At 39.1% G+C, this 25,158-nt stretch overlaps 1 protein-coding gene across 6 annotated transcripts in view; it reads right to left on the minus strand.

The window, feature by feature from the left end:
- The window catches only part of TANC2 (tetratricopeptide repeat, ankyrin repeat and coiled-coil containing 2), a 296,707-nt gene that overhangs the window by 39,268 nt on the left and 232,281 nt on the right, over nucleotides 1-25,158 (minus strand). For all 6 annotated transcript variants that reach the window (XM_039859913.1, XM_039859912.1, XM_039859911.1 and 3 more), the window contains 3 exons: nucleotides 24,381-24,547; nucleotides 20,171-20,778; nucleotides 5,549-5,657 (listed from right to left, as the gene is read on the minus strand). In XM_039859913.1, the coding sequence (XP_039715847.1) occupies nucleotides 5,549-5,657; nucleotides 20,171-20,778; nucleotides 24,381-24,547 (884 nt within the window). The remainder of the gene's footprint in view (nucleotides 1-5,548; nucleotides 5,658-20,170; nucleotides 20,779-24,380; nucleotides 24,548-25,158) is intronic.

Here is a 25,158-nt window from a genome sequence, read left to right on the forward strand (position 1 = left end):
AATGATCTCTATGCGTAAGGCTCAGAAATAAAGTGCTTCCTTTAGGTGAAAAGGTGAAAGTTCTTTAACAAGGAAAAAACAACTGTATGCTGAGGTTGCTAAGACCTATGATGAGGATGAATCTTCTACCTGTGAAATTGTGATGAAGGAAGAAGAAATCGTGCTAGTTTTGCCGTTGTACCTCCAAATGTAAAAGTTGGCTGCAGTGTGTGATGAGTGCTCAGTTAAGATGGAAAAGGCATTAAATTTGTGAGTGGAAAGCACTGAGCCTCTATGAAGACTTCAGCAAGGGATCCCCTGAAACGAATGACAGCAAGCCATCTACTGCAAGTAAGGAATGGTCATACAGATTCAGGAATAGGTTTGGACTAAAATCTATGAAAATTACTGGAGAGGCTATGTCTGCTGATGAAGAAGCTGCTGCCATATTTCCAGATGAGTCGAAGGGCTCGGTACTATCTGTGGTTTCAGGCATCCACTAGGGGTCTTGGAACGTATCCCCTGTGGATGAGGTAGGACTGCTATATAACCAAAGGTGGAAACCACTGGTCTGGATCTATAGATAGATCTCCAATATCCACAGAAATATATAAAGAGTATGATACTATTTATGCCAAGTTAAAAAAATGAAACAATTTTGTATATTTTTTATGAACACATACCTATATTGGAAAAGTACAAATTATCGATGAGGAGAACACATGCTAACTCAAGGGTAGAAATTATCTCTGAGAAGGGGGAAAAATGGGGTAAGAAGGAGATACGAAGGGGGTTTCTATATTTGTTATGTTTGTTTCTTAAAAATAAAGATTTGAAGCAAACATGGAAAAATCTTAACTACTATTAAAAATGGTAAATAGTATTTGATTATTCAATTATCTATGCTTTCCTATGTGTTGAAAATATTTCATAATAAAATTAAAAAGAGAAATAAGAACAGCTCTTTTTACCCTGAGACAAGAAAAAGGATGATAAAAATTGATGAAGCTATTATAAGTTAATTTATTGATGAGAAGAAGAGAACAGTTAAAGGAAGTCACACTCAATGGCTTTATTTTTTCAGTGACGCATAAGTCAGGCTGTTTGTTCGGTTACTTGACTTGGTTAAGAGAAAGAGAAAAAAGAAATGGGAAAAGGAGCCGAGTAAGAACAGACCTTGGTAAATGAACCTCAATGAAATTGTTCAGTAAATGGACCACAAAGTAACACAGAGTCCTAGTGAGGTTGGAGTAAATATATAGGAAATAGGTCTGAACTACAGAGCTAGCCTCTAGGATTTTGAGTATCAGCTCTACTTGTTCTACAGACTTGATCTACTGATTTCTTCTGCTTGGTGGGGTTGATCCTTTGCTCCTATGAGGTGTGGAAGAAAAGAGTTTCAGTTTTGTTAAACACAGCTTGACAAAGGTAACAAGTAGATCCATTACCAGGCAGGATCACCTAATTAAATTCTCAGCGATTGGATTCTTAAAGAGAACTTTAGTTTCAGATAACTAGAAAAAGTGTCTTTTTCAGTATCTGTAACTGTTGCTCAGGCAAGAAGGAATCACTTTTTGTCAGGGATAAATGGTAATGGAGTCCCTTCCTTAAATATTTTTAGAATCTAAATTTATAACACTGTGTACCAGCTAGTAGTAAGTTTGCTCAGTATTTTTGAATACTTCATGAAAAAAACGGAAAGCATGAAGAAACAAGAGCAATCTCATCTTAGGGATCTTAGTGATGGCTCAGGTATCTTAAGATCATGGCAAAAACTAACATTGGGGGTTATCGATGAGTTTAAGACAAATTATTTATAAATATATTAACAGTGATCCACTTGTAGATATCCAAGTGTCTTAAATGGCTTATTACTCTTCTTATCTGACCATCCACATGGCCATACTTGGTTATAATGAAAGGATCCTGGTAAACAAAGGGAATGGTGCCTTTTATTGTAGAGAAGGGGTTGAAAAACTATGGCCCAATACCAAATCCAGTTTTCCACCAGTTTTTATAAATCATGTTTTATGATACTACAACCATACCCATTCGTTTCTGTGTTGTCTCTGACTGCTTTTGAACTACAATGGCAGAGTTAAGTGGTTTCAACAGAGACTATATGAACTTCAAAGCCATATTTGCTGATCACTGCTATAGAGGATGCTAAGTAACCTCTGAAGTGAAAGGGTGACATTATCATCTATAATTTATGCTTGTTATTAAGTCTTATTATCAGGAAAGAGATTTTACTAGCAATTTTGATCATAAAACTATATTGGATATATATGTATCTAGTACTTTGTATTTTATAATGTACCTTATAAATCTTATATCTATGATCCTTATAACAATCCTGAGAGTTAGATATGGTTACCATTTTACAGATGAGAAAACAGAGACTGCGTAAGGTAAGTGGTAGAGTCTGTACTTGAATCCATGCCTTTTGACTGATGTCAAAGAATCTTTATCCTTCAGATGCCTATTTACAGTGCTTTTCCCCCCGGCCAATAGTTTTGTTCTGGTATGAAATGTTATAGGGGTGACCAATCAAAGGAACATTTTAGAGGGCAGCATTTGGGGAGCTAATGGTAAGAGCACTCTGAAATCCTTCCAGTGAGTAGACCCAACCCAGGGAAACACCTTGCATTACAAACTAGATTGAAATATCTCTGGCCACAATTCACAAACATCCTGCTTTCTTTTCACAGATTAAAAAAAAAAAAAATCTAAATGGCAATTTGAAGTTACAAAAGATTTATAAGTGCTCAACATCATTAGTCATTAGGGAAATACAAATTAAAATCACAATGAGGAACTACTTCATATCCACTAAAATGGCTAAAATAAGACAGACAATGTCTAACAAGTACTGGCAAGGGTTTGAAAAAACTGGAACCCTCATACATGGCTGGTGGGATTGTGAAATGGTGCAGCCACTTTGGCAAACAGATTGGCAGTTCTTCCAAGTGTTTAAACAAAATTACTACATGTCTAGCAATCCTACTCCTAGCTATCTATCCAAGAGAACTGAGACATGTCCACATAAAAACCTTACTTAGCAAATGTAAATGCCACTGAGTTGTTCACTTAAAAAATGGTTGATTTTATTTAACAAAAAAAAATTTAAAAATGGAAAAATCTTTATGCTAATGTTCGTAGCAGCATTATTCACAATAGCCAAAACATGAAAACAACCCAAATGCCCAACTAGTGAACAGATAAACAAAATGTGGCATATCTACAAAATGGAATATTATTTGGCAGTAACAAGGAATGCAGTTCTGACACAGGCTACAACATGATGAACTCTTAAAATATTATGCTAAGTGAAAGAAGCCAGACACGGAAGACCACATATTGTATGATTCCATTTATATGAAATGTCCAGAAAAATAAAATCTGTAGAGACAGAAAGTAGATTAGTGGTTTCCAGAGCTGGGGAAAGCATGGGAGTGACTTCAAACGGGCACAAGATTTATTTTTCGGGCAATATAAGTACATCAATAGCGGTGATAGTTACACAACTCTGTAAATATACTAGAAGTCATTGACTTGTGGACTTAAAATGGGTAAATTTTATGGTATATAAATTATGCCTCAATAAAGCTTTAAAAACAAAAAGAATGAAAAGTGCTCTGTAGCCAACGTGATATCCAATGTTACAGACCCTTAATGTCATATTTTTAAGGCGATTAATGACACTGTATGCAGCTTTGCAAAAATGAAGATAAAATAAGGGAAATTTAAAATCAATTGGAAAGAAATGGAAATTAGACTACGTGTCACCTCTGATGAGGAGCTCAAAGTGGTACTGATTATAAGAATAGAGCTGTCTTTGCCTTTTCATGACCTTCAGCTGATGGGGACTGAGAATTCTAGCAGTCTGCTAGAAGCTAAAGCCTATCAACGGGGAGCACTCTGCATTTAAATGACCCAAAAAGTGTGGCATCAGGAAAACCATGGTCCAAGCCAATACTCTTCAGCTCACAGTCATGTCATCACCATATGCTTACACCCAAGTATTTATGTTCTGAATCACACAGGGAGCCACCCTTATCTCAGGCAACTATGTTGTCTGTAGCAACATAAAACTGTGTCAATGACAGGAGTGTATGGTTTAAACAGAGGTCTCCATGTATTGGATAAAGTCACACTGAGTCAAACAAAACTTCGTATCATTTATCTGTTAATGTGGTGATTATTTTATGCTTCAGAAAAGACAGGCATAGACTTCTTTGGATCTGATCCTTGGCAGATGGTGATGCTAAGCTTAAGTGTTTAAAGTGGCGATGCTCAAAAGTTAAGTTACTTTCCTACCTAACTGAAGGCCAATGATCTCAGAATTTGTACAAGTAGCTGATACCCTTTGGTCCACTTGAAACTGGAATGAAACACCTTGCTTCTTATGTTAGTCCCACTCTGCTCCCACTGAGTCAGGTCACTGGGTAAGGTCATTCTTTGGTACGGTGATTTGTTAGGTAAGACAATTATAAGTCAAAAAAAGGACCTGTCGCTGTGAGTTTTGCTTCTGTCTGTCTGACGAACAGGCTTCTCTGGCTGTGTGCTTATATACTGGGAAGAATTCGCTAGGCTCTTGGAGTTACCCTGAATGCCATCTTTCTCTCTCAAAAGAACTGTTTTATCTTTAACACTATCTTCCAGGGGAAGTCCAATTCAGAGAAGTATTTAAGATAACTGCATTTCTCAATCCTGAGGCAGGAAAATCAGTCTGAATACACTGCAGGGATTAGAAGGAGCAGACTTCTAGCAAACTGTGGACTAGAAAAATCAGAAGAATGTATTTCTTCTTCGACCTTTGTGCTTTACCCCACACTGCTTTCAACACAATAAATTTCTTGAGATTAGGGGCTGTATCTTTTTTGTTTCTGTACCCCTACTACCTAGGACAACGCCTCAGTAAGCGCCAAATAAACAAACAAATGCATAGGCGAACAAACTGAATGATGTGCCCTCCTCTGGGTCCTCCATTCCAGCCTGGTAGATGTCGAGAGAGGGGGGCTGATGCTATAGAGTTCTTAAAAGTTTCGAAACTACTGGGAGAAAAACTAGGATTAGAATGTGAAGACAGAATGGGGGAAGTAGCTCAAAAGATTATCGTTGGTTCTAAATAGTTTGAAAACACCAGAAACATTAAGATCTTCACTAAAACTATTATAAAAAAATTGAAAGAAATTGCTCTCAGTGATTTTTTTTTTAGACATTGTGAAAATCTGTAACCAACTGCTACAACATGACTGTCCTCAGGAGAGTGGAGGTCATCTATGGAATACACAGGTACATGTATACATGCTTCTAATCTAAGTGATTACACACGTACATTTCCTGGAAAGCCTGGCAGTCTGCTAAACTGGGAGGTGACAAATGTGGTTTTCTTTCAAAGGCCTGTGGAGGAACAGGCCATAAATTTTAGAAGATGGACCCACTTTGCAATAAAATAATTTCAGAAAGTAAAATTACACTGAAATAACAGTAGCTTCATAAACCCAGTTTTAAGGAAACCCTGCTGAAGATGGAAAGAAAAAAAGCCTCCAACTTCTCTAATTACCTTAAAAATGTGTGCTTTGAGGATGTGATGTCCCAGTTCAATAGTCTGCTGTCGATTTAGTTTTCCCTCTTGGCGGGAAAACCAGAAGGCAAGTAACGTGTGACCACTCCTGCAAAGAAAAAGAGACTCGTTTTAGAAATTTTAACGCCCCAGTGCTGCTCGGGGGCGGGGGTTGGGGGGCACCGTTCAGTTCTGGCCATAAGTCTGTCTCACTCAGTTTCTCAGGGAAAGACACCTGCTACTGCACAAATCACGGGTATTAAAAGGTTCCTAGCTTTTACCAGTCCTTTACCCAAGTCACACATGTGAATACCACAAAATGTCATTTCTAGTTGGCTCAGACCCATCCCACACACAGATGGCATTAAAAGATTTTCATTTTTATTTTCTGTCTCTGTCAACTCCTCTTATTTCACCCGTGCTTTACATGTCAATGTTCCTTAGGATCTCATTTTTGGTCCCAGTCTGTCCTCTGGATTAGCTCATCCATCCTCAGAGCCTTCGCCACCACCTACATCCTCGATCTTGTTCCCTAGACTTCTCAGCCTTAGGTCGATATACATCCAACTGGATTTCCCCATTCTCCACCTGGAGGTCCCACAGTACCTCAAAGTCAGCGTGTCATACACTGGATTAACCACCTCTTCCTCGAGTGAAGTCTTCTCTGATCAGCCGCCACCCCTTCCCTCCAGTGGAGAAAAGGGAGGACCTTCTCTTGGGTACTTCCATTATAGATGGTACACACCTCTGGCACAGCATCCACCACACTACTGCATGCTCTCCCCTCTACCTGACTGTCGGCTTCCTGATGGCATCCATTTCCCCCTACCTCCCTGCCAGCAAATCCCCAAACTGTTATACAAGAGAAAACCTCTGCCTCGTCATGTTCTTACCTGCCCGGGATGTCCAGAACTACTGTGGCCCTCTTGTAATCATGTGGTCAGCTGGCCTAAGATGAAGCCAACAGGAGGGCTAAGCTAAGAGCATTGCAGAAATATAGAGCCTGAGCCCTGACGGTACAGCATGAGAAGCAACCCGAATTCTCGACTTCCTAATATATGAAGTAACAAATTTCTTTATTATTTAATCCATGTGAGTTGGAATTAGTTTCTTCCAGCTCAAAGGATCCTAATGATAGAGTCCTTTAAGTGTGAATGTATGTATGTATACATATGTGTGTATGTAAGATATGTATTTCTGTTTATATCTATAACAGAAATTCTAAGTTATTTATATTCTCCAGAGTACATAACACTGCATATTGTATATGAAATTCTCAATAAAGTTTTCTGGAAGTAAGAGAAAAGTGGGCACTAGAGAAAGGACACTGAATCGCCTTTGGTAGCAGCTTCTTGCCACAGGCTCTGGCCTGTAGGAACTGTCCATCCCACCAGGCCAGTGGTCGGTGGAGTTCTTTACACTACTGGTCATGCAACTCTTCTATTCCTTTCACGTAGAGTGTCACAGAAAAGGGAAATGAAACCATTATCTCAGTTTCAAATCTAATGAATTAATCCAACAGAGGGAAAAAGTAGCAAGTAAATTTCTGTTGGTGACACTTCTCTGAAAGGAGGCCCGAACGTCTACCGGACAGTTCTCTCTCAGATTAAACACTGGCTTCTCTGCCAGGTTTAACATGTGAAGACATCTCACACTGGAGTCTGAAAAATAAACATGTCCTTTATTTCTTGTTTTTCAAAAAAAATGTTTTAAGCTTCAGTGAAGAACCTGGAGAATAGGGGACAGGAGAGCACCTATCTTGTAGGAATCATCTCAGAGATTTCATTCCCATAGGCTTTAAAAAGAAATTCTACCATGTTCTAACCTTAAGCTTCACAGAACTTCCGAATTCTTGCAGATACCACGCCACCTTATTTGAGTGGATAAGATTACTCACAATGGAAAGGAAGTTATTTAATTGAGAGGATGTCTCAGACAAGTGTAGTCTGCATGGAACCATCAATATCATCTGAGCCCAGGGTTGTTTCACACTCACAGAATCTGGAAATTGCTACTGTACTTTTATTTATCCCTTGAAAGCCCAATTATTTAGGCTATTTTAATGGCGCATAGGTAAGTCAGAAGATAATGAGAAACATCGATAAAGTGCCGTATCTCAAGTTCTCAAAATCCTATCCAGTTATCAACATTGCAGTCTTCCTGGGGAAAGAACTATTACTTTAAGTGACTTGTCCATGACTGTACATAGTGACCATAACTCATGAACAGGCCCCTGATCCACTACCTATGCTTTGGGCCATTAATGGGAATCCATACCCGTCAGAATTAAAGGAAAAAAGCTCATGTTTGATACAGAATTGATTTTGTCCTAGTGCTTTCCTTTTTACTGTCATAACTAAGAAATCCTGGTAAGATGTTACCATGTCTCTAGTATACATGTATATCAACTACGGATAACAGTCCTTGCTTTTGCTGTTGTTGACCAGGCACTCAGGAGTAACAGCAAGCAAAACAGGCCAAGGAAATGATGAAAGTGACAACTGTGGTTCACTTCCTTTTTGGATACAAGCAAATTACATTGTTCATAAAAGTCTGATTCTGATTGGTTCACTGGACTCAAAGCTTACGGTTTTCAGGACACAAAGGGTAATAATAATTTACATCATATACTGGCATTTCATTTTGTACCTTATTATGATAAAATATGGTGCCACTGGCTAACCTACAGTCCAAATGTTTACTTATATTTTTCTTATCATTTTCTCACTCCTGAACTCACTTCCTTTTGACTGCCGGTCTCACTATTCTCTAAGATCACCAGTAGCTTCTTATTTGGTTTTCTTTTAGCCTTTGATCTTGTTTCTTTCTTTTTATGTTCTCTCTCCAGCATTAGGTCTTACTGACTACTTACCTTGAAACTGTCTCTTCTCTTGACATCTGTGACACCACCCAGGTACTTTCCCTCCCCTTTCCTTCAGTGATGTAACTTCTCTGCTCCATCCCCTATTTATTCTTCTCTCTTAGGTCGCTCTCATCTAGTCTCCTGGTCTCAACTCTAACCTTGATGTCAACGGCTCCCACAGTGACATCTCTAGCACTGAAATTTCCCTTTGCTTCTCTAACTACCTGCTGGATCCCTTACCTCCAAGTGACCTGCCAATGACAGTTTGAAGCTGAAGCTTTCCCTCAAAACCAAATCCCCCTAAGACTTCTTTATTTTTTAAAGTATTGCCATTCACTCAGGCATAAAACCTAGTTGTTTTTTTCTTCCTTTTACACTTTCTCTCCTGGATAATTGCAAGGGCCTCATTCTCTCCACCGCCTGTTCCCTAAGCCATGCCAATAACCTACATTGCAAAACCCTGATCAAAGTTCTGCTCAAAATTCTTCAATGGCTTTATATCTCCCCCTGTATATAATCTAAACCCCTTAGCATGAAATTCAAAGGCTCTTCACAATTCATCCCTTGTCTATTTGTCTGTCTTTACCTCCTTATCTTGCATGTCTAATTTCAGACAGAGTAAATTATTTTATAGTTTCAAACATGCTTTTCCCTCTGCCTGGAATTGTCTTCCCCATTTAGTTCATTGAGCAAACATTTTCTCATTCTTCAAGTCTCAGTTCACACCATATTCTCTGAAGCCTTCCCTGGTCTCCCAGTCAGTTGTACTTCCCGCTAGGTTCTCATTGTACCTGGTACGCATCTCCATCACAGCACCTACTGCGGCACTGTATGCATGCCAGTCCCCCCATAAGACTGTGTTGCGCACAGAAGCCATGTTTTCTCACATACTTACTCCTAAGTAATAGTATTTATTTGCTGAATGAATGAATAGGTAGTAGTACCTTACATTTGTAAACTACCTTATGATTTTCGAAATACTTTAACATGTGCTTAGATTCTCACAATCACCTATTACAGCTAACATGGCGGAAGACTGAGATGTGGCCCAATCGAAGGACAGATCTCAGCTCACGTGGCTATAGGATGTAAAAGAGATGAAATGAGAACCCGGGGTCTTCTGAAACCTCGTTCCATTACCACACTGACAAGATCAGCAACTTGGTTTTTCATTTCTGGGCAAATTTGTGTGAAAAAGTCAACCAGTGAAGAACAATGTATTCATTTATATAGTGTAAACTCTGAATTCTTAACATAATTAAAATTAACAACTGTTAATTTTGACATTTTTTGATTGGCATTTTGGGAGAGAGTAGTTGAGAGACAGCCCTAGTGTGACACGATTTCAGGCATGACTGAACACAACTGTTTTCTCTCTATAATTAAAGATGATGGTAAACAAAATCAACAGTAATGCGGTTTCATATGTAATTATAAAGACCAACGGGGGAGGGCGGGCTTATATCCTCCATAGTAAATAGCGCAGTGCTGCACTAAAGGAATGAACGTTAATCATAACTGACTTTCGACACTGGAAGATGGCTGTGTGCTCCAACAGAACTTTACCCTTTCATGGGTACAGAGTGAAATGTGATACCTTAACCCCAAATCCTTACCCCTCCACACCTTATCCCCACTACTTTTACAGCCAAAAGAGAAATCCAATAATCAGGGGAAATTTATTGGGTGTGGGTGCCATTCGTTGTTAGTCAATGCAGGAAAACTTGGTAGTGAAACTTTAGGCAGAGACGGGGGTTAAGGACAGAGCTAACCAGTCCCTAAGAAATAAAGTAAAAATCAAGCTAACAGGAAGAATAATAAATTTCTCATATAGACCAGAGATTTTCAGGAGGATCTCAAGGTATATTTGAATTTAGATATTTTAGGAGAGAATCATTCACAGCTCAGAGTTGAGGCTTCTTCTCCCGGCACTGTCCCTGTCCCCTGTCCTGAATATAAGTGCTCTGTCAAAAGACAGAGCACGTAGTTTCCAGAAGAGTAGAGGTTATATCCTATCTCCATCCTCATTTGCAAGCATCGGCAGCCCCTTCCCCGTGGATTACTGGGGACAGGTGATACCCATCTTTGGACAACTCTGAATTACAAGACAGTGAGGCGCTGCCGTTATGTGATGACACTGCATCCCTATACCTCAAGGGTTGAGAACTGTGCAGTCTCTTATAAAAGCTTTTCTAAAGTGAGAATCACCCTGCCTCCTCACCTCGCATTTAGCAGTTTGGAAGTTGAATAACAGTTGTTTTACACAAAACGGTGGCACCATGTTTGTTTTTCTAATAGATTTTCACTTAGCACCCCAGGGAGATAGCTAGTTTCAAGGTTTCTATTTGTAGCACTGAAATACACTAACAAATGGACTCAAATATTTCCAGCATGGATGTTTTCTCCATTGTTCTAGTCATAGTCACTAATGTGTAGTCACAAAGATTTCATTAGCTCTTGCAATGACAAAGTCGATACACAACACTTTAGTGTTTCTGAGAAACAATGCTGAGATGTTCTGATATTTCTGTGTGGTGCTCAGATGTGATAAAATGATATAGTTACAGCTGGCTGGCAAGGAACTGCTTACAATCTAAAGCCTATCTCATCTTATATGGGCTGAAATAATGTGTGCTGCTGTGGAATGTCTTTATATCACAGAGGTGAATGTGGGGAATTACTTGGGGAGACCTAGTGAGATCGGAATTACTGGGGCAGAGACGGACAGCTGCCTACGGAAGGTTTGTGCTCCCTTCCACAGTCAAGAGCTGTTTCTGGGAAGTGGCGACTTTGCCAGGGATCTCGCACTCACATTCAAGTGGGGTCATGTGACTGGGTTCTGACTAATGGAATATAGGCAGAAATTATATTCATCGTTTTAGATCTGGCCCAGAAAAATCTCCTTTGATTTCTGTGAACTTTCTTTTGTTTCTCCTTCTAACTAATGTTACTCTTGTAAATTATTTAATTCATCATTTTTTTCTAGCATTTAAATACAACTATTCTGTTTTCATGTTTCTAAACTTCCTGCTTTATACTCTTATCTTGGGTGACCTCGTTTAGTCCTATGGCTCTACTGTCAATTATTTGCTGATAACTCCTAAATCCATAACTCCGTTACTTAGCTTCCTCTTTTCCTATTTTCCAAAGTCACGTGTCTAAATATATTTTTCATCTTTTCTTGGAGGCAATTCATTATAAACATGTCCAAAATAGGACTCATCTTCCTCCTGCCTTTGCTTGTGTTGGAACCTTTCCTGCATTCAGAATGCTCTCTGCTGGTCAGTAGCTTCACTATCCTCCACTATTCAAGATAAGGGCTGAAGTCATTTTTAATCCCTCCACCCTTACCTTCTATACATAAAAAAAGACTAAGTGCTTTTGGGTATCTCTCAAATGTCTCTCCCACATATACCTTGCTCTCTGTTCCCACACTATAGGTCTCGGCATTTCTCACCTAGACTACCGCCATAAACCTCGTAACTAGTATCCCTATGTGCAGTCTCTCCTCTTCTTCGACTCGCCTTCCACATACCACTTGTCAGAGCTATTTTTCACATCATCGAAGTTATCTGATCATTATTTCCTCCTCCTCAAAAAGTTATAGAGACTCCCTATTATCTACAGAAAAACTTGGAAAGTCTTAAACTTGGTATTCAAGGTTTTTCTCCTTTTTTTCTGATCATGTGTCTTATTCTCTAATTACAGCTTCTCACAATTCCCCAGAGGCACTTTGTATGTTCCTACTTGCTTTTGTTCCTGTCATTACCTTTCCTTGACTGTCTACAGTGCTCTCCCATTCCAATGCTGCTAAATAGAATAAATTCATTCTTTAAGGCTGAACTTGAGTATTACATCTTCTACAAACTATCTCTTCTTTGTCTAGGTCGGTCCCTGTGGCACTATTACTGGTTGCTATGTGTCTGGATTCCCTTTAGAGGGTACCTGCTTTAACTGGTTTTAATCCTGGTGTCTTAACTCACCTAAGTTTCTCTAGTGTATAGTACAGTCCTTGGTGTAGAGCAAAAGTTTAATAAATGTTTCATAAATAAACAAATGCTAAGTAGATGCATTCCAGAAAGAACAACATAAGAACTTCCAGATCCACTTTCCAATTCACTACCCAATTCAGCCTTGAACTTGCAAGCATCTCTCCTGCCACTGTTCGACTGTGAAAGAGTGTGACTATGACTCAAATATTGAAAATAGCCTGACAATCCTCATCTTTTTCACCTTTCATCTTAAAAATTCTGCCTGCAGTTAAACGTTGGTGATAACAGCCTCACAGTCTGCTTGTTGCTATCGATTCTTAGCAAACGACACCCACGCACCTTTGCAAAAATTCTTTAGCTTACCAGTCAGTAACTGCTTTGGCATATTCTTTTCATGGCTTTCTCATGGAACCTGAATACATGTACATTTCTAGTCGGCTTATCTTACCACTTCATATTCAATGTGGACATGAAAGAGCCAGATGAAAGTGAACTCTAAGTAGCAGACTATAAGTAAAATATGCCCAAGAGCTACCTCTGCAGAAATGGGTGGAACAGCATTATTTCTTTTTAAACACAGATCTTGGAGAGATTCGCTTTCTTCCACTTTGCCTCACAGTTTCCTACCGCCCTTCTGCTCTGCTAACGCATCACCGGCCCTAGGAAAATGGCCACCCCTCCTCTGCCTCTTCTCTGACCGAATCCTTAGGCAGCTGGCAGAGCTTCATGAGGCAGAAGAGCTATGACTCCACCGAACTGTCGCAGTTTGAAACACCAACAGTAGGAATAGGAAGATTTATCACCTCCATGTTTCTTAGCTCTTCGTTTATACTACGAGAACTGCACTCTGCTTTGTTATAAGCGTGTCTGTTAAAACCACTAAGCTATAAGTCTGGGCAGACAATGTCTACTGTACTGTGAGAAGAGTTCCTCAAAAGGTTTTCAGTTGCAAGTTTATCATTCCTTTGTTCACTAACTCATTTTTTTTTAATACTGAGTGCTTATTGTATGCCAGACACTATATCGACGATGAAGAACACCAAGGTGGGCATGGCAGAACACATTCCTGTCCTCAGTGAGCTCACTCACACTCTAGAGGGGAAAGTTAACGAGAAAGGCATATTCACACTTAATAAAGTAACGAGGGATTGTGATAAGTGTTAGAAAGTAAAAAGGCCACTAAAGAAAAGCAAGAGAAACTTACTTAGATAAGGTGACAAGTGGAAGTCTCTCTGAGGAGGTGGCATTTAAGTGGGGATCTAAAAGGAGAGAGAGTGAGAGATCTTGCCACGTGAGGAGTGAGGGAAAGTGAGCTCCAGATGGATGGAATTGTTGAGTGCAAGGGCCTAGAGGTGGGAAGGAGTTTAGCAAGTTCTAGGAACTGGCAGATGAACGATTATAACCAGGAAATTGTGAATAAGAGGGCGAATAAATTAGCTCAATTTATAGAGGTGGGCAGAAGCTATCTTTGTAACACAGGGCTTCGAAACTTTTGGCTTTGATTTTACCCTATTCGCAATAAGAAATCATTGAAGGACTCTGGGAAGCAGAGATGGAAATAAGAGGATACTTACAAGTAAAATCTGGGTGGTAGAACTAACTAGATGCGCTACAGTGAACATGGGTTCTTATAGTTGAGAGAACAGAAGACTATTAGCACTAATTTTACCAAATGTGGAGATCCAGCCGTTTTTGAAAGTCTCTAGAGACAGCAAAGTTGCTCTACTCACAAAAAAGAAAATGTGCTGTCATATCCCACTAAGGTGATGATAACTCCTGATTGCTGTGCCATTAATCTTGGTTTGACAACCTAGGAAAGTCTGTGGGAGCCCCATCTTTTCATTCAGCCAGTGTTGCTTCAGAGACTCATTAACAAGACAAATTAGCCTCTATTTCCTATGTAACTTTCAGTACAGTAGTTCCCCCTTATCTGTGGTTTTTGCTTTCCGTGGTTTCACCCGCGGGTAAGCTGCTCCAAAAATATTAAATGGAAAATTCCAGAAATAAACAATTCATAAGTTTTAAATTGCATGCTGTTTTGAGTAGTGTTATAGAATCTCATGCCATCTTGCTCCATCCTGCCCAGCACATCAATCATCCCTTTGTTCAGCGCATCCACGCTGCATACGCTACCTGCCTGTTAGTCATGTAGTAGCCAGTTTGGTTATCAGATCAATTATTAGAGATAGAGAGAGACACACAGAGAGACACACAGAGAGACAGAGACACAGAGAGAGACAGAGAGACCGAGACCACATTCAGACAATTTTTATTATCGTATATTGCTATAATTGTTCTATTTTATTATCAGCTATTGTTGCTAATCTTTTACTTTGCCTAATTTATAAGTTAAACTTTATCATAGGTATGTGTGTATGGGAAAAAACAAAGCATATATAGGGTTTGCTACTATCCAGTTTCAAGCATCTGAGGGTCTTAGAACATATCTCATGTGGATAAGAGGGGACTACTGTACTCCAAATTTCCCTTAACCACCTGCTCTACTTCTCGCTATTTTTAGATTTTTGGGGTGAAGTTGTTTTAACCAGCATTTGCTATACCAGGCATAATCATCTTAAAAAAAAGGTACATATAATACACATATATGCATATATATGTACACACACACACACATATATGCAGAACTATATCTCTGTATTTATTAACTTATCAAACTTCATAGGAGTTTTTATGACAGTAAGAATAAGTAGTTCTCAGTTTTAAATGTGTTGAAGAAGAATTCTGATTACCAGCTTTTTCCAAATTTAATTTTGGATTTGGAAAAGGAAAAAAACAGTTATTGCTGCCTAACTTCAAAGGTATGAGAATGTTAAAGATGGGAGCCGTCTGCCTATTTGACTAGTAGATGTTGATTTCTGCTGAGAAAAAACAAATTTGTAAAGTTGAAGGATAGTCATGCATTGGCAAACTGGACATATTCCAAGATATATATTAGATTTCTTGTAATTTTCTCCTTGCATTACATCAGAAAACCATGACTATGGTCGCTAGAGTAATACTTCAGATTTGAGGTTAAAATTTATTCTTGATGCCAATAGGAGTTAGAAACTTAGATAATAAGAAAAAAAACTATTGGCAAATTAGACAAATTCCCAATAATATTACAGATTAATGAACTCTTTCCCTGGAAATCATGACATCCAAATCATGACATCAGAAGACTGATTTCCCCTCTGTGGTAGAAAAGAATTAGAAGTGAAGCAGAGTTAGACCCAGAACAGAGCAGAGAAGTAATAATTTTAGGCAGGTAAGGCCATCCACTAATAGTCTAGTGCTGGTGAAAGATGTTTGGTATACCCCCTTCTCTTTGCTTCAACCCATCCAAACCTCCTAAGGGCTGATTTAGTTCCAGGAGCCTGTTTTTTCTTCCCATGATCCATGACTTTGCTCAATTCTTTCTTAATGCTTTAGAAAGCGGAAACCATCCCCCATTTAAGGGCTTGTCATGGGAGTCTGTGATGGCTGTCGGAAGAAGTAACCGTGAGTCTGTGCTTCAGGGAGGATAAGGCTAAACGTCATTTGGCCTGGAGGTTCATGCTCGGATGAAAACAAACAAAAAGCAACTCACCATTTTGTGGCCACTTCAGACCCACATATTATACAGGAAGCCAGGCTGCACAGGTCCCCAGCACAGAGTTAGTTTTCCTTTATAGGAAGAATGACCTCTTTTTTTTCCCCTTAGATAAACTGCTTCTTTAACACTCTGCTTTGTGGCATGATTTTGGAGCACCAGGTCTCCAATGTGTAATTCACTAATGTGGCCAAAATAATTAGCAAAAATCTCAGCAGACCATAATGTTATAATAAATACATCAATTCTGCTCACAATCAAATAAGTACTCAACTATCTTCATAGATGTAAGTCAGATTTGAGTAGCCCTTTCCTTTTTGCCCACCATAAAACCTGCTTCTCTTAGTTTGAGGAAATCAAGGCAATCCGAATTAGGCTCCCGAATCACCACCTCGGGCTGTATCAGCTTGATACTCATTAAATAAAGTTCACAACGAGCTTTATGTGTTTCATTCAAACAGTTAAAAATAGGGCAGCTGAGTCTTCTAATCTCTGTATCAAAATCTTATATATATATTCCCATATATACATATATAAGCTGATATATATATACATATATAAGTTGTTCCTGGGGAAGGGGAGGCTAGATACCATGAAAACAGAGATACTGAGGAAAGGAAACATAAAAAAAGAGTGGAGATTCATTCAGGGATAACCTAAAGTTATGGACAAATATTAAGCAGCACCACCAGGCTGGAGGCCCCCAAAGGTCTACTCTATCAGCCTCAAATTTCCACTACCAAGGTCATTAATAGGTTGGATAACAAAGGCTGGTGACTTTTCAAAGGCCTTATTTAAAATGCACAAATTGTTTCCAAAGGGTTTCGTACTTCCCTCTTATTAGCATAACAACAGAGATTAGTTTATTAGATTTAATCTGGTATCTCAGTGCCCCAGGGAATAAACCATAGGACAGATTGACAGTGACAAATAATGGGAAACAAAGCAGAATAAGGTGGGAGGTCTCAGTTCTGTGAGTGCTTCAAGGGGCATACTTTTATCGAGAGAGAGAGCAAATCTAAAATCTTACAAGTTTTGATGTGATAAAAGATTTCTGAGTGATACTTTGCTTAAAGTCTGATTAACACACACATGCACACACATACAAATACCCCACCCTGTTACCAAGACAAGAAAAGACATCTATAACTCATCTCTTTCTGTGACAGTTATACGGCTATGCAACATTAGGTCATTCTCTCTGGGATGTCAATTCTCTGCCCTGATTCTGGAACAGAAAGTCTGATATTTAAAATAAAGAAAACCCTGTCTCAACTGTAGCAGTGACCTCTGGCTCTGCTATTTCGTCTTTCTAGCACCATCCTCAGATGACCAACTCTCTTCAGCTTAGCAGAAGTACCTCTCTGGGTGGCCTATTTCTGATGAAGATCAACTACTTTTGGCTTCGGCAGAATATTCTCATCTGTGTCTAATTCCCTAATAAGGTCAACGAGTAAGAGCTGAAAGTCCAGGAAAACGGTCTAGAAATGATGGGGATGTTCTGGTGCTTCTGAAAGGTCTCCTTACGCAGAGACAGGCATGTCAGGCACAGGCCTGCCTACTGTGATTTCAGAGGCACTAAGCTGGTCTCCCCTGGTCTCCTGAGATACATTAGCTGCTCTAGAGAGAAACTGGAGAGAAAGTGGACAGAGAGGGGAACAGTGTACAGAAGCAGAGGCTGAAGGCCACAAAGATGAACCCTGCTTAGAACATCCTGCTGATCAGACTCTCCTGAGATGGAAAGTAATTGCAGCCGGTTTCTTTGAAAGGTCAGCTTGGGCTTTGCCAATAGCATTAAATTCTTAGTGAATTTCCATTTCATTGACCCAGGGGGCCTCAAGCTTGGAGAAAAAGCTGGTGCGATGGTGCTGGGTAGAAGTCTGAATTCCAACTGAAATGAAACGTAAGAAAGCTTTTATGATAACTCTTGGTCCTAGTATTTTACTCTCTGCCACTAAGTGATATATGATGATCCCTCAGAAGCTCTGAGTGTTATTTAATCACCGGGCACATCTCATTTTTCTGACCCTGCTTTATCGTGCTCCACGGATGTTGCATTTTTTAAATCTACAGACTGAAGGTAAGACTCTCCATCAACAAAAAGATTACAACTCACTTTATTGTGGTAGTCTGAAACCGAACCTGCAACATCTCCGAGGTACGCCTGTATGCGGCATTTCAAGTTAAAACTTTCTGCTCTTCTTACCCTAGTGTATCAGCCTGTTGCCGAAATGCTCCTAGTTAGGAAGGTAAGCCTGTAAAGCCATATGTGGCTTCATAAATAATATGTTTTCTCCTTTGGGAGCCCCTGAGGTTTCATCTGTTATAGGAATACTGTTAATCCAATGAGAGTTTGGCTGCCTTGGACCTCAGATTTCAATCCTCTGTCATGTTCCAGGATGAGAGAGTAGACCAGCTAGCAAAGTTTCCCTGGAAACTGATTTCAAAGTGTTTATAGGCAATTCTAGATTGGTCTCTTTGTCTTAACTATGTGGTTGCCAATTCTGTTGAGCGTCAGTAGCAGTACTAGTGGGATTTATAATAAAATTCTCTTGGGAATGCCATACAATGCATAGAAGAGACTCAAACTCAGTTTTGTTATTTTTGAATCTTGTGCCCCCAAATGCCATGGCATAAGGCTGTTGCTGCCTAGCCAGTTAGCTATAGGAATCAGTACTTGAAGGGTCTATTACTGCAAAGAGAGGGAAGAAAAAAGAACATTTCCTAAACACTTAGTTTGTCCTCTGTACTATTCTAAGAATTATACCTACTCCACGTCCTCACTTAATTCTCAACAACTTTAGGAATTATTATCTCTGTGTAGATAAGAAAACTGTCTCAGAAATATGTAACTTTCCAACAGTCACAATTCCTAGAAGAGGTAGGATTTATATGCAGATAATCTGACTCATAAGTTCAATATTCTTTCCACCACTTTCTTTAAAAGTTTCCCTTTCAGGGAAAATACCATGAAATCTTGGCTTGGTATCTTCATCAGAATCTGGAACTAATTTTCTAATGAATCAGCATGAAGTAGGCTGAGCAGCAAGCCCACAAGCACAGTTGTCTCTAGTAAGGCCGGGTGAGGACCATGCCGGGAGAGTAATAAAACCCCAGCACGGTCAGAGAGGTTTAGTTTCTCTGATGAGTCACAGTGGCAGGCACACTCAAATCTGGCCTACCTTCTTTGTGGGCCAGAATAAACTCTGTATTTGCCAGCTATGTTGTTGGTGTCTTCTTTGTTTCCAGAAAATGAGGAATATACCTGCTTTTGAAAACACCAACTTTATTAAAGGCATAATTCTTTTACAAAGTAATGTGGAAGAATACAAAGCACGCCCTGCTAGGATGAGTCCTGGGTTCTACCCAAGAGAATGGGAAACAGTTTCCTATCTAGTCTAGTTTGTTGAGCTGAGAAAGAGTCTTGAATCAGGGTCAAGCTCATTAGGAAAGAGTGCTGGGGTAAATCAGTGATGTCTGCTGTGGCTGCAAGACAGAGGAGTGGGGGTACATACTGTATATCTGCCATCTCTTCTCTAGTCGCTCCTCCTTTCTCTCACGTATAATTGGATGACACTGGACAAGTAATTCAGAATCTTGAGGCCTTTATAGTAAAATGGGGATCATGACACCTTATCAAAAGGTAGAGTGGCTAGACCAGCTGATCTCATAAAGTCTTTTTCAGCTATGAGGTTTAACATTCCATTTTCCAGTGTAAATCTGAGCACTGGCTGGGTTTTAATGGGGTCAGTCATTGGTGACTTTAATGACGGTATGGCTTTTAAAATGACGACCACAATTTAAAATGATTCTGCTCTAAGTCAAAGAGATGAATAATACATCAATTCTTTCTTAATCTTTGAAGAACATCAAGGAAATCTGTTAAATGGCTAAATTAATTATAGCCTGAGAACATCGGTGGCATTAGAGAATATTATTTAGGAAAATACAGGAATGTATGGGAGCATTCTAAATATCATGCGGCTTTTGAGTCTTCAGGGAAAAACACTGTGAGGAAATAAATCAATCTCATTACAGAATTGTCTTGAGAGAAACCTTTCCTTTATGTGAAATGTTCAATAAAGAACACTTCTCATGATTTCAATACCCATGCTCCATGCAATAAATACAAAATAGGCTCAGAATTGCTTATTATAGACCAATAGGTGGCTTACCTGGGGTCACAGAGAAATTTGGTTTTCTCTCCTTCTTCTCTCCAGATAAGCCATTCTCGAAAAGAAGGGTGGACAAACATACGAGTCATGTCTCTGCGCTTGATCAGAAACATGGAGAGGTTCTCCATTCTCTGCTGGAAGTCCTCCCATTCTAGAGTGCCGTCAATGCTACCAGCATTGATGGCCTGGAAGATATGTTCATCAGTCAGTGGGTGGAGAGAGGCCACTGCCACATTCAGGAGAGGCATCACCCGGTCAAAGGAAGACTGGGTTGGGAACTTCATATTGCACTGGAGTAAATAAACTTCAGAGAGTGAAACAGGAACGACTTTGTAGCTAGAACTCTTTAACACTAGGTAGCCTTTCTCTATGAGGTCAAATGTGAGCTTCAGATACAGATAAGACCCTTGACTGAGGGTCTTGAGATGAGAACTGAGTTTGCCAAACGTAGTGTTGTCCATTTTGCCATTAAGTGAAATGTTATTCTGGATCTCAGAGCTGCTGTGTATCCGGTGCAGGATGTAAGCCTGCAGGTCCTGGTCTATGGCTTCATTCTCTTCTAGTCGATCCAAAAAAATCCTATGGAAAGGCAGCAGCTTGGTAATTTCCTAAAACAGAGAGAGAGAGACAGACAGAAAGACCTTCAGTTTTCCCTAACTCTAATGATACACTATGGGGTCCAAAAAAAACTTATGCTGAACTTCCAAGTGGCCAAAGAAAAGAAGGGAATGTGCTCAACTATTAGTACCTAAAGATTAAAACAAATTAGTTGCACAAGAGAAACACGACTTTTCCTAATATTGAGACTTAAGATAATTTTTTATGGGTTTCATAAAGAACACTTTAGGAGTGATTTAATGGTATTTTAATAACACTTTTAAAAGAAATAGAAACAGAAAATGGAGCTCTATATAACTTTTTTTGTTGTAACTTTCTTCAGTGTAAACACAGCATAATGTCAAAGTACAATTAAGTAAAAAATAAAAGTGGCTTTCTAACCTTTCTAATAAAATGACAGCATTTTAATGTAGGTCTTTTGGAGCTGCCTTAGCTCAAAGGAATACCTGTAATGGTGGAAAGCTTCGTACTTTGCTGATGTGCTTGGAAATTACATTGGGGAAAGGTGATAGGTGACAGAACTTTGTAGTGACTCTTATGCTCAGATTCCATCTTATCTGTTCACAGATTTTGCCTGTAAGTATCCACTCTCGCCTGCATCAATTTCTTCTCTCCTACTGGATCATGCAGACAAATGACCCCATAATTCTGCCCTCCAGCTACAGTCCTATATCTTGTTCCTACTGTTAGCAAAATGTTACATGTAAGTTTTCTCTATGCACTATATCTAATTCCTCCCTTCCCTTTCTCTCCTTCATTTGCTGCATTCAGGCCTCAACCCCATCTCTTCACTGAAATGGTTCTTGTCAAGGTTACCAGTAACCTTCACCTTACCAAATCCAATAAGCAAGTTGCAGTTCTCATGTCCCTCAGCCTCTCAGCAGTATCTGACACAGGTGATCACACTTTTCTCCTTGAGTCACTTTCTGCAGCTTGCTTCCATCGCATGTTCCCTCTTAGCACACAGGCCACTCCCACCCAGGCCTTTCCCTGGCTCCTCTTTCATGTCTCAGTCCACGCCGGGATCAGGTCTCCATTCTTCTCTCTGATCTAGCCACTCTCACTCCCTAGAACAGTTTATTTGGTCTCATTGTTCTAAATACCATCTATATGCAGGTGACGCCTAACTTTATGTTTCCAACTTAGTCATCACCCCTGAGCTCTCACCTTTTATCTCTATTAAACATTTGCACTTGGATGTTTCATAGACAACCTTAATGTAACGAAATCAGAACTACTGAATTTTGCTCCCTTCCACAAGACCTCCCATGCAAAAACTGGTATTAACATCGACCCTACCACCAAATCGTAGGAGGTATCTGTGATCTTTCTCCTTTCTTCAAACTAGCATTTATCCACTTGCTCAGCAAAAACCCATGACTCATTCTTGAATCGTCTCCCTAGCTCACAACCACGTCATTTAGCCCGTCATCATGTCCTTCTGATTCTCCTTCACAATTCTGTCCAAATGTGAGCTAGCCACTCTCACTCCCTAGAAAGATGATGGTGGCTAAGTTAGACTAGAGTGGTAATGGTGTAGACCCTGTGGAGGTACTTCTGCTTCCATTCTTGATCCCCTACATTTTATTATCTACACAGCCAGCAGCCAAAGAAATCTTTTAAAAAGGTAAATAAGATCTCACCACTTTAAAAGGCTCCTTGAAAAAGTCTTTGCCATCTGCCCTATCTAAAATAACTATCACCCCCATTTATTGCTTTACCCTATGTTATTTGTCCTCACAGCACTAACACTACTTACAATTTTAATGTTTGTTTGTTTGTTTATTTATTGTTTGTTTGTTTGTGTTCTTCACTAGAATATAAGCTTCATGAGGGCAGGGATCTTGTGTCTTGTTCACTGTTGTGTATACTCAACTCCTAGAAAGTGCCTGACATACTTAAGAAGTGTTTGTGGAAACAATGAATAATTAATATGAGGGTTCATTTTTTTAAGACCTATGAATTATTTCACTGTCAGAGCAGAATAAAAATAATTTTTAAAACTTCTTGGTTGAAGTGAGTGAAGTATCGGGGAAGTTATTACAGGTCTTAATTTATGAAGACACTGAAATTTGAACTTTGTAGATTAATAGTTATAGTACTTTTCCTATTCTTTGGTATAGCTGAAAAATTAAAGTCATCTGCTCTACCAAGTCATAGTTAAAATATCTTTTCCAATTACACGTGGAATTATGTAAAACTATAAATGATGACATCTCCTAAGCATACGTGTAGTACAACTAGTCAGGGACTGTGTTCCTGGAAGTTTATTTTATTCATTCTTCATCTTTAACAATCAAGCTACTGACCTATAATGGTAGATTACAGAATTTTTAGTTGTACAGATGCATTTATGTTGAGTCCCCCACATTCTGTAGTTCATATTACTTTGAGATTAATTACAAACATCTGCAAGATGGTGGGCACTATTATAAGTATAGTTTTTGATCAAAGAAGGCAGCAAAGCTAATGGTCAATGTATAGGAACAATACTAAGTGCCTGGGAAAAGGAAGAAGTAGGGAGCCAGGACTATTTTCTGTACATTAGCAGTTGTTATGAGCGGGCTGCATCGAAATACAGTAAATCCTTACTTAACATTGTTAATAAGTTCTGTGATTTTAAGCAAAACAAAGTATAACCAAAACCATTGTTACCATAAACTAACTGATATAAACAAGAGTTAAGTTCCTATGGCATCTCATCACTGTTATAACGAAATAATGTTGAATGAAACAACAATGTTATTCGAGGACTCGCTGTAGTGGAATGGGTGTATAACCTGTGAGATTTTAATGTTCATCGAAAGAGGCGATGGTTAGGGGAGAAAAGGCTGAGAAACTGTGTTCCAAACCAAGTGTGAATACATAAAGAATGGGAGATACCAACTCAGCCACAGTGAGAATGGTAGAGAAGGTAAAGTCATGTACGCGTAGCCCATGTCTTTACGGGCTCAGTTTCACACTCCTAGTCCTTCTTCCAGGTCCTTAAGTGATCAGTGAGTGAATAGAAACTTAAAAAAAAAATCTTATCTCTTAGCTGTAGTTTAATCTAAAGCCTTAACATTGCCGATATTTCCTAGAGGAAGGCACATAAAAAAAAATGTCTGCCTTCACGTTATAGAAAAGTTGTTCAAGTGGAAGCAGAGGGAGAAACTAGAAAACCTGACTCTAGACTGTAGACCGAATTGACTTTTGTGTGGCAGTAAATGATAAAATATACATAAGATAAAAGTTAAACAGTAAATTCGAGTGTTAGGGACTCTGCATTGCTGTCTGTCCTCAGGACAAAAGCTAGAAAAATGGACTTTCTTTTCATGCTGTTTCGAAGGATACTTTATCAAAATTTATCCAGAGCAACGGGAATGGGAATCTGAGTGAAGGGAGTCATACATAGAGAATGTTCTCTCTAGATCATATTTCTTACTCTCAAGATATGCTCTTTGGGAATTATTCTTGCTAGGAATTATTCTAGGGCTCTAGGACATGGCAGAGGTTTAGAAAAGCTCATCACTAAAGGAACAAGGAAACAGAACTTTTTCAGCTTAAGCACTCGTCAAGGGAAATAATTTATGGTCCAAATGCAAACACATACCTGTAAACTGGTCCTAACTGTTACAATTAGTTTGAGCCAGGAAGGAAATTTTCCAATCATTTTACTCAGAAATGATACAATTGTATCCCCATAATCCGGTTTGTGAAATTCTGCTTCATTTAATCCATCAATTAAGATGATGAAATCTTCATCTGGAATTTTTCTCTCTGAGATAGAAAGAAACAAATTGCTTAATAATTACCAAGTGGATAGTGAATTCTTTTGGGTCTTTGATTTAAGTATATGTTTGGAAAAAAATATTAGAAAAGGTCTTTTGTTTCTTTACTAAATGCTCAAGGTGCATAATTAATTATAAGGACATGGAATAAATTCATTCAATGAATTCACTGTTTTTTATCACATGTGAAAGCTTTGTCACATATATATGAAATGTATATATCATCATCATAATTTTCCCCACGTTATCAGATTTGAGACAGACTGAGCATTGCATTCATATGAGAATTTGCACATGGCAATTCATTTTTTCTCTTATACATGACAAGGCTGAAAAGAATTTGTTTATTTTTTTCCTAACTGATAGCATGTTCCTTTGGGAATTCTCCCCTCCCCCCTCCCCCCCCACCCCAAAAGGGTTTAATTTGAAGTCCAAAGTAGTATATAGACTACATTTGCATGTATAGTGGGAAGGAAGAAATGGAGAAACAGAGAAAAGGAATTCTGGCCAACAGACAGATCTGAACTAGCCAGGTCGGATCAAACAATCTCACGGAACTAGTAGCCTCCTAGACTATCCCTAGGATAGCTTCAATGAGGC

The sequence above is a fragment of the Pteropus medius genome, unplaced genomic scaffold (assembly GCF_902729225.1).
Source record: "Pteropus medius unplaced genomic scaffold, Ma_sr-lr_union100, whole genome shotgun sequence".
Lineage (NCBI taxonomy): Eukaryota > Metazoa > Chordata > Mammalia > Chiroptera > Pteropodidae > Pteropus > Pteropus medius.